The 11,110-nt window shown below is 40.2% G+C and overlaps 1 protein-coding gene across 1 annotated transcript; it reads left to right on the top strand.

Annotated features, from left to right (window-relative positions):
* Positions 1-644: 644 nt before the first annotated feature.
* Positions 645-6,820, top strand: LOC103797490 (EGF-containing fibulin-like extracellular matrix protein 1; the record flags this gene model as incomplete). The annotated part of the gene is made up of 5 exons (XM_009069709.1): positions 645-791; positions 2,264-2,383; positions 3,814-3,937; positions 4,043-4,238; positions 5,605-6,820. Coding segments are annotated over 5 exons (746 nt in total), but the record flags the coding sequence as incomplete, so codon positions are not given.
* Positions 6,821-11,110: the final 4,290 nt, after the last annotated feature.

The raw sequence follows: 11,110 nt of genomic DNA, 5'->3' as shown, positions 1-11,110 counted from the left end.
AAAATCTACAGAGTGAAAGACACAGAAGCAGCAGTTAGTCAACAGTCTATGGAAAACAAGGGCTATAGATTCCAGAGGTGATGAGACTTATATAAACTTCCCATTAAAAATTGCTTCTCCTTTCATACCAGTGTCCTCACACATGTTCTTAGGATGGGCAACACCATGGAAAATATCTAGCACAGAAACATACCTTCCCCCAATATGGTCTAGCCCTTGGAGCACTGCAAACCTCTACTGGCCTCAAAGGCTCATGCTATAATTGCAATGGAATTTAAAAGGACAAATTTTAAGAGTAATAAATAGCTCCAATAAATCTTAACCACTGCGTGCTGAGAGGTCTTATCAGTATGTGTTCCTTATATCAATTATTTATAGAGACTTGGCATTTCATACCTGAAAAAAGACACTGGAATGTGGAGCTTAATTGCCACACTAAACATTTTTGAAAGAATTCATCACACATTAGAATAACTCTCATTCCTGGAAAAATACTCTATTTCTGCATGGCATGTAAAACATAGATCTAACACTGCTCCAGTGACTGCAAATCTGGATTGACAGAATCAACTGAGTTTCTGCTGAGCACCAGGCCCAGCCTAAGGATTAATCCACTGACTCAGCCTAATTACCACCTACACAAGATAAATACCTGCAGTTTTCCCTTTCAGACATAAATGAATGTGATGCCAATAACCCATGTGCACAACAGTGTTACAACATACTGGGTTCTTTCATCTGCCAGTGCAACCCTGGCTTTGAGTTGAGCAGTGACAGAATCAACTGTGAAGGTAAGTAAGGGGTTTTTTGTGTCTTCGGAGAGGAACTTTTTGGTTTGGTTTTGGTTTTGCAGAAGGCTTTCTGTGAGCTAAGGGACATAATTCAAGTGGAGCCACCCTGTGGGTGCCGTTTGTAGCCAAAACCCTTAAGACATTTATTTTTTTAAGTTGCAAACGTGGCTGCTAATTCACACCTTAGTACTGCAGCTGCACTCAGGTGGGTGTCTCTAAAAGTAAGTGCAAAACAAGATATATTAGTGCACTTGAAATCACAGCTGGGAAGAATAAGGCTTCTGAACACTTATTTCACAAACTCACTTGTATTGTGTGTGGTCTAATGCTGATGACCATTAAATGAATCAGAAAGGAATGCAAACCAAAAACAAGGGCAATTCTGTGTGTTGTTAGGCTCTTCTGAAAATAAAACCTCAAATTTTTGATTTTAAGGAAGCGACAATTGTGCTTTTGAGGTGCTTTCAAGCCTGTGTATACAAACAGCATGTCTCCTGATGATTATACAATCAACACTTTATTTCCTCTGCCAGCGGCTCCACAGGGGTCCTCTAATCTCCTTTTGGACACATGATGATCTCACCCTTAAAGCCCATATCCTTTTTACCAGCCTTTGAGCCAAAGAGGTCTCTGGTTTACCACTGCCCTCCTAAACGAGCTAGGAGAGCTATTACAGATGCTCCCTCGCCAAGCTGCTTAAGCTAATCCTATTTGCAAGTGAACAGAACAGGGAGCAGCAAGTATGCAGCCTCCAAGGACGATCCTGACATAAAATCAAGAACTGGGCACAAACCTCAGAGATAGTAGGAGGGAGTTACGCTGCTTTCCAAGCCAATCCCTAGTTTTGGTAGGTTTAAATTAATTTCCTGTCGATAGCATACACTGTTAAGTTCTGTTTCACACTGGATTTCTCTCACAAGGGACCGATGGTTACACAAGGATAAAAAAGCAAAGGAGAATGGTATACACTGAATATTATTAGAAGGCAAAAAAAAAAAAAAAAGAAAAAGACCTTTCCCTCTTTCCCAGAGAGCTACTCCACTGGTGCAGGGCACAAGTACAAAGGCAACATTTTTGCCTTACTAACTAATCTCCTGTCGGTGGGTTTTTTATTCCCCTCCAAGTAATCATGTTTTGGAATACTACAAGTATAGATGCTTTCAAGAGCTGTTTTCCCAAACCTGTTCTGTAGTCTAAATTAGCTTCTGCTTCCTCAAATCTGAAATTCTCCTTCTGTCTAGCCACTGTAAAGAAAATTAACTCTACATTAGCCAAAACCAGCACAGAAGATTATTGATAAACTCCAGTGGAACTGTCCCTTCCATTTGCAACTCTGAGGCATTAAACAGTACATTTCAGGGTTTTGATAACATTCTTTTTAGACACAACTGTTTTTCAAGCATTTTGCTGCATAGTTCTGCAACAAGGTAGATGCTAAAAGCAAGTAACTTGAAGCGCTTTGCTCTCTGCAGACACTGATGAATGCAGAACCTCAAGTTATATATGTCAGTATCAGTGTGTCAACGAACCGGGAAAATTCTCATGTGTGTGCCCTGAGGGATACCAGGTAGTAGGAGGCAGAACATGTCAAGGTAAGTGCCCTCAGCTTAGCAGGCTCAACCCTGCATTGTTCACACCATTTCAGGCAAGACTAAGAATGCTTCCTATCTAAACGTGTATATTTCATGACAAGGCTACTATGATGTTAGCAGACGATGTGTTGATAAAGTATTTGATGATTGAGTATCTTATAATCTCATTTGAATCCTACAGCTCAAACTCTCAAGTCCTTCAGATTTCTAGGACAAAATTTCAGTTTTTGCAAACTGCAGGTAAAATTTGTCTTGGATGTCAAGGTATGGGTCTAAGTTTCAGAGATAAACATCCCAGAATAAAATCAGGCCATTTTTTTTACAGACACAAAACATGGCTTTATATCATGTTTCTTTTTAGAGAGATTCCTAAATCCAGTCACAGTAGAAATTAAAGAATTTTTCTTCTGATAAAAGGGGAAAGAAAAACGCACAAGCCTTCAGGAGCTTAGCTACTTTGTGTGTAGAAAAATAAGCGTTCTGGCCACCAAATGCCAGAATTTTAATGTTTGTGTTTTTACCTCACTGGTGCTAAACATTTCTGCATCTCATTAGAGAATACTGCAGAACAACGTACTAAATGCAAGAACCATTGCTTCTGTAATCCAGAACCTGATTTAACAGTTATTTTTAGAAATAGATGTGATAATTATTGGCAGAAGTAATGAGAAAATAACTGTTTATTAATATTTTTTATTAAATCCAGATTAACTTCTTTCTCCTTGTAAGAACAGCAGCTGATACTGAACACCGTGGGTTAGTTTAAGCATCTAAAATCTGATTGCATTTGAATAAACCCTTTCTGTGAGCATGTGAAATTCAGACCATGTAGGCAGTCAGTGTGGCTGTGGCACTGACAGGAAGTAGGGCATTAATACAGTGCAAGGCTGACAGTCCTCACCTCCCTTCGGGGCTCTTTTCCCAGGCAAAAAAAGGAAGCTCTGCTTTGCACAATAAACAGGTTTTCATTATTCCTTTCAAAGCTATTTCAGTTAAAACATAGCCATTAATTAGGCATTTCAGATCATGAAACCCACGTTACTAAAAATGAGAACCTGCAAAAGAGAGGAAATCACAATTCTTCCTTGAGGTGTTTTTCCTCTGTCTTCAAGACATCTGCTCTAAAATTATTCTTTGCTGATTATAAACTTTACAGTATTTCTTCAGTTACATCACATATGATTAATGTGTATCTCCAGTCACCCCAAAAAAAATTCTTCAGTCTTACTTGACACTCAATAAACAAGTTTATCCCACTTCTTCACAGAGAGATCCTTTCTAGCCGTGTCCCAGAAAAGCAGTAAAAGAACACTGAAGCCTAATGGGTTTCAACAGACAAGCAGGTGGCTAGTTCTTTGGTTGTTTTGGAGACATAGTGTTTGTCTTCATAGCAAATCTGCTTTGACACAGTCCCTTTTCCTTCCTCTTAGATATAAATGAGTGTGAGACAACTAATGAGTGCAGAGAGGATGAAATCTGCTGGAATTACCATGGAGGATTTCGCTGTTACCCAAGAAATCCTTGTCAAGAGCCTTATGTCCTTACATCTGAGAAGTAAGAGAAAAATTCATCTGTTTTAGGTTCATCCTAAAAACAACATGATCAAATAAACCAGAACATTATCTTTTAATATATTTAATGTCAATTTTTGTTTTTCAGCCGCTGCGTGTGCCCTGTATCTAACACCATTTGCCGAGAGCTGCCTTACTCTGTGGTGTACAAATACATGAGCATCCGCTCAGACAGGACAGTGCCCTCTGATATCTTCCAGATCCAGGCAACCACCATTTACCCCAATACTATAAACACATTCCGGATCAAGTCTGGGAATGAAAATGGCGAATTTTACCTGAGAGTGAGTACTGGGGGGAGTTGGACCCTGGGTATTAAATAGATACATATGAATGGAAGTGTCTAGAACATCTGCTGATTTTTTGGAAGGAATCTGATTTTCTTGGACCCTTGTAATATTTACAAGTTCCTGGGAAATCCTTTGTGTTTCATATGAGGCTTTAGACTCAGTAAAGCAGAATCAGCACAAAAAGCTTCTATCAGAAATGTATTAACTGGAAGATTTTAATTTTCAATTATTCTCCTTCAAATCAGGAGATTGGGGGATGTTGACAGTACATCCAACAAGTGTACCAAGGTATGGCATTGCCATTTACACCATGTTTCCCCAAGATGGGACCAAAGAACTACTCACCTATATCTCACTTCTGGCAAAACCTATAATCCCGTGCTTTTCCCTGGATTTATTAAACATCGAAACCCCATAACTACCCTCAAAATACAAGATTATTTGCTTAAAAAACTCACTTGTGTTAGACCCCAATCGAAGCCTTCAGACTGACTGAGAGTAACGATTCCAATCTCCTGTTGCCACCTAACAAGAAATCACAGGCCTTAAATAAGGAAGCACATGTTTATTCCTGCCAAGAGACTACAGTAATCAAAGGCTTACTTAGAAGTTATTCCTACTGTTTTAGTAAAACTCTGAACTGGGTTCTGGATACAACAGATGGATTGGATTCATCTGTACACCCTTCTTGTGTGACATGGTGAGAAAATGTTTGTAGTAGGTGAAGGGAGAGACGGAGTTTACCCTTTTATCATCATCTGGAAATGACAAAGCTGTTTAACAATTTAGCAGCATGGCACAGCCAAGGCCTGACAGTGTTCCCCAGCAGCATGATCCCAGACTGGGAAAAGTGCTTTGGAGCAATACAAGATGGGGACAGCAACAGGTAGGACCCACCAGCTGCACAAATTCCCAGTGTTTACAAGGGGAGCATGACTTCTGGCATATAAGCCATGAGATAGGCTCTGAGTTTCCTTCCACTGAACAAGCTACATCACTGTTAAAGACATTATGTCTCTTGTTTTACTTATTCTCCATATATTTTAAAAGCTGATAGATGGGGATAAAAACAAAGACTGTCCTGGGACAGATTAGCACTTCTCACATCCTTCAGGAGAGTCAGCATAACCAGTACCAGATTTTGCAGTGCAGTTTATTCCTCTGAGCCTCGGTCAGGTAAAGTTTTCCCTTCAGCAAAGCCAGGTGTGAGATTAGTCATAGCCATTTAAAGAATACTTGCATTGTGTGTGTCTGTGCTGAGACAGAACATGTGTACAGAGTAGTAACACACAAGCACTCTCTTGACACAAGTAGAGAGTCATTGTGGATTTGACCAAGTTAAATTTTGTTGTTCTTGCAGCAAACCAGCGCAGTGAGCGCGATGCTTGTGCTGGTGAAGTCCCTCTCAGGACCCAGAGAGCACATTGTGGACCTGGAGATGCTAACAGTCAACAGCTTGAACTATCGTACGAGCTCCATGCTGAGACTAACAATAATAGTGGGACCTTATGCATTTTAGTGGTTTGCAATAACCCTTCACTGGCACTTAAAGCAGCCAAAGAATATTATGGTAAAGAAAGCACTTACTATTTTATTTATAGATTTTGCTCTCTTTTTTAAAGATTTGTTTAGTAAGTTGATATCTTTTATTCACACATTACACCTGTAATTCCAAATTAGTAGATGTGTTCCATAGTATAACATGGGCATTGTCACTTTCTGTATAAAGATTTAAATCCTTTTCATTATCTTCCTTGGACTAGATACATGCTATGCTTTTGTATGAGAACTGTATGTTCATACTATCCTGTAAAACTTCACACACCCTTCCTAGCCAAATAGGTCATGCAATTTAAAAGTGATCTTCCGTGTTGTTTTTCTTTTCAATTCTAATGCAGCTACACTGAATCTCAAAAAAGAAAAAAAGTTATCTAGTATGAATGATACACAAAGTTATCTGATAAGCTAAAATATATTTCTTTTTAACTGCTTAGGAACAAAAGATAACAGTCAATAAAAATCTATTTCTGTAGACATTTACGTGCTATCACAATTGGTTTTTCTAATCTGGGTTGGAGGTGAAGTTACATTGTGAGAAATGCTTTGCATCAGGTTTTTATATGCAGATTGTGTTAACTGCACCACAGAATAACATTCTGCTCTCTCCAATAAAAATAGACCATAGGAAGAATATTTCTCCAACAAAGAAAGAAACTCCAAATGGAAAATCAGGGCACAAATGTCCATGCTCTCTCCTGAGAACACTGTTGATAGTAACGGGTTAGAGGGATGCAGCATTTTCAGGCAGAAGTTAACATATTATTTTACCAGAAATACTATGTTGTATACTAAGAATTGAGTGCATTTTCTTACTAAGTTATATCATTTCCAGGCACTCGGACCTGTTCCTGCTCTTACAGCTCAGATGTATCATGTACAGTGTTCATAAAATTTATTTCTAATTCAAGAACTAATAACACCTTTTGTAATATGTAAAATCTTATTTCTTGTTTAAAATGCAGTAGTTAATCCTTTGATGTACAAAATTTTTAATAAAGATCTCTTACCATATTGTATTTAGTCTATCTTGAGGTAGTTTGTTACTGCTACCATTATTGTCAGCTACTGTGGGAGTCAGCCAAGCTCCATCAAGTCTGCAGAGCCAGAACAACCAGGTCTCAGTCCATACAGTGTTAGTCCATAGAAGACTAAAACCACAACTCCTTTGCAGAAGGACAAACCTATTTCCTACTGAGATTTAGTTTTATTGACATTAAAAAAGGAAAAATATACCAACACACATGTTGCTAGTTGCTGATTCACAGAAAAGACCCTCTTTTCTGCTTATAATTAATCTTCCATAGAAAATACTTATGAACAGTACATACATTGTGCACAAAGAAAAACCTCTTGTGGTGCAGACCCACAGATCCATAGTCACTGAGTATGTCTGTCACTCTCAGTGATTGCTGTCAGGGGATGTGCCCAGAAAAGCAATGACTTGGTATCCAGAGATCCTGCATGACAAGACAGCAAAAATTCACTCCAGGACATAACTCAGAACAGGCCACAACCACTCTGGTTTAGGGCAACACATCCCCCACACTCAGGGAAATGCAGAGCAGGACCCCATTATCCAATGATCATTCCTTCAGGCAGTCATTTGTGGCTTTAAACAAACACTTCATCTGCCAAAAGGCTGTAGCATAGGTCAAAAAGTAGTGCTGGTGCTGTGTCGCATTTTCTTTGCCTGAGGCCCTGGAGTGGTGGGGTGAGGTCCCAGGTACCCTTCAATTCCTCTGTGCACAGAGGAGCTCACCTGTACAATTCTGGTTTGTAGTTTTGCTTTGTAGAGGGATTTGACTGATGTTTTCAGTTTTTCATGGTGAAAATTCTCCAGTATAGAGTTTGGCTTGTAGGAAGCTCCTTCATCTCCACAAAGAAATTCCTCCCCATTCATCACTACAAATTCGTTTGGTTTGAAAGGCAACTCCTCATTCCACACATGTGCTGAGCAAAATGCCTCTAACCTCCTCCTCCATGCAATTCCTGTGGCAAGCAGCACATGCTCACCTCCACACTTAGTTTGTTAACTATCATTTTCTCTCTGTGTAGCCTGTCCTCACCAATGAGCGGTACCTGCCCCTCAAGCATCCCCCTCCATTCCCAGCATCAGACTGTTCTTTCACAGCAACTTTTAAATTCCAAATTACATAATTCAGCATTGCCCATTCCAAGAAACAGTTGATTTTAGTACCCAGAGGAGGCTGAAGTGGCTTTGTATCCTTCAGTCTCAGTCAGGTTCTACCCCAAAGATTTACTATACCTTCATGCTCTACCAATATTTCCATCAGTTTCATCACCAGCACATTTAAGTCTTCCTTTTAAATATCTGCTCCTCTGACAATGACTCAAAATTTATCAATATATACAGAGAAAAATAATGTCTATACACTTATGAAATGGCAAAAGCAGCAGAGGCAGTTGTACCTCATGCCTGTGCCTAAGCCATACTCACCCTGCTCAGTCCTCCACACCTCAGTTGTGCTAAGCTCACATACTTGGCTTAACCCGTTTTAATTACACACAAACTGTCCTGCCAACTCTGTTCCCTGTCGATTTGCAATATCCAGGTGTACACAAGACCACTGATAGTCCAAACTAGCCAAGTGAGGTATTATCACACAGCTCAGGAGCACGGATCCAGCAGCTTCTCATTGTACTGCTGTGGGTTGGTTCAGGGTGTGGGCACTGCTTTCCATGCATGATGCTAAGCACAGCACTTCCATGAGAGCAGGGAGCTGGAATAACAGCAGCCCCTCCAAACCAAAACATGAGCAGAGCAAGCTGGGAGCTACAGCAGGGCTATGCAGAACGTGGAAGAGGGTGGTTGGTATTGTTTTGGATAGGGGTGTGGTACAAAATTGAGTGCAAGAGTGATAGAAGCCCATAGGCACAATGAGAAGATGGTTCAGAGCCTGAACAAGGAGAGTTTTTGTACATGAAAAAGCCTGCACATTGTTAGGAAGGAAACCTGCAGGTTCATCCAATTCTCCAGGATGTTCTGTGCAAAGCACATGGAGCTGCAGCAAACATGGAACAAGAGTTTGAATTGCTACTCAGATTATACGAGACACTGAAATCCCAATAAATGCTGTGAGAGCAAAGTGTTTGCTCAGCCTTCTCTGTATCCTACCGTCATGATGGTTACCAATAACACACTCCAGGAAAGATTCTCAAATAAATCTGTCGATATTGGAGAAGAATCTAAATGAGGATCACATGCAAAGTTTAATATCTTCTCAGAAATAGAAAGCAGAAAGAAAAAAAATTTAAAATAAAAGGACTCTAAACAGAACTTAAGAAAAATCAAAATGCAAATTCATTCAGTTCCCTGAGACCACCTGAACACAGAGCAGTGGGATTATTTTCTTTGGAAGGCTCACAAATGCAAGTTTATTGTTGAATCCTGTTTCCATGGCTGCAAAGAGTTGCTTGTGTTTTGAATGATCATCCATGTTTCTAACTTTATAACTCTCCTATTAAAATATAGAACAGCTGCTGCCCCAGTCAGCTGTTCAGCATATGGAGCCCACCAGGGACAAGGCCCACTGTTAGCAGGGAGAATTATTTTTAACGCCCTCCCATATCTAAACCTCACCCTCACCTCAGCAAAATGGCACATTTCCACACTTCCCAGCTGGGGGAACACCTGCATAATGCAAAGCTGAGCTGTGCTGCATCTGCTACAAAACCCAATTTGAGTTCATCTGGCCAGCAGAAAAAAGTTATCAGCGTCAGTGAGCAGGGCAAAAAGTTAACTGTGGTTTATATCTGGGGAAAAGCAGATGGCCAGTTAAGATGTTTATATTGCAAACATTTCTGTATATATTAGGAGGAAAGAGAGCTGTTTAATAAAATGGAGTTGGTTTATAGTTGCCAAAGCAAATTTGAAGGACAGTACAACAGCTTTTATTATTTTTTGCATGGGAAAAATACAGTCCAATTTTACATTGGTATCAATTATGTACATTGAACAAGTGATTTTTAAGTAACTGATCTTCAAGTTAACTCTTTTTAAAGCCTCACACTATTGTGTATATTTGCTCAGCAGAAAATGCTGCAAACACGAGGCAGTATTGAAGGCACTCCCTGATTCATTCTCTGGCAGCTCAGCAAACACCTTGTAACTGGATGAGGGGCTGTGTGGCCAAGACACCCAGAAATGTTACTGCATTTAGGTGAGCTCCAGGTTTTGTTTGCTAACATGGTCACTCTGTCACATGCTATTTCTGCTCTTGCTTGAGATAAATTATTTCACTTTGTAATCCAGAATCCCAACAGTCCCAGAAGGAACATAGCACTCTGCATCTCTTCTCCCTCCCAAAAATGCATCTGGATAATTGATATTTTTAAACTTCAACAATTCTTTGTCATTTCTACATACCCACACAGTACATATATATTCAAACAGGGGAAACATTCTCAGCTAAGCACGCCAGCAGCTCCTGCCCTGCAAACACACACTCTGGTGTACTTCATTGCATTGCTTAAATGAAACATTAGATACCCCCTAAAGTCTCTGCAGTTCTGGTCTGCAAAAAGTCCCTATGCAAAAGCATGCCCCATCCCCATCTGTACACCTGAACAAGCATACAGAAAGGCTTTCAGACTGAGCAGCCTACCAGCTGGGTTGACAAAAGCAACATATTTATGCTGTTAAACTCTGAAACCACAGTCATGAAAGTCACACAGACACCTCAAGGCCTAAATCCTACCGATGCCACTCCAGAAATATCTGAACCTGTGACCACCTTGTGGACCCTTGAGGGTCACATTTTCTTCTTGCACTTGGAGTGTTTCTGGAGTATCTATGTGCAATATACAGGAATGTTTCCTATAAAGAATATATACAATAAACACCCAAGTGAGAAGTCAAAAGAGCAAAATTCCTGCAGGCGGCATGGAAACTAGGAAAACAAACAGATTTTGGAAGCTCAGAGTAAGAGCTGCAGAGGGGAAGCCAACATACCAAAACAGCAGGGTAAAAGGCATTATTAAAATCAATAAGTCATTCTCTGAGAGGCTGAGGTTGTATATGAACAAGGAAAATGGAAATGTTCCTGTGATCTGAAAGGTCACACGTGAAAACAAACAAGGCAGGCCAAAGGAGCAACTTGCAAATGCCTGCACTTAGCAAATCAAGCCTCTGCCAGTCACAGCAGAAGTGACCTCCCAGGAGGCTGATGGGGCCAAGCAGGGACCCACACATTAGGGGAACAAGCAAAAAAGAGAGAACGCCATGGCAGAAAAATGAAGTGAAACTTTGTTATGTGTCTGGAGGAAGAATTTGGCACAACAGCACT

This window comes from Acanthisitta chloris, unplaced genomic scaffold (genome assembly GCF_000695815.1).
Source record: "Acanthisitta chloris isolate BGI_N310 unplaced genomic scaffold, ASM69581v1 scaffold20672, whole genome shotgun sequence".
NCBI classification, from domain to species: Eukaryota; Metazoa; Chordata; class Aves; order Passeriformes; family Acanthisittidae; genus Acanthisitta; species Acanthisitta chloris.
This window is presented reverse-complemented; position numbering and strand designations above follow the sequence as displayed.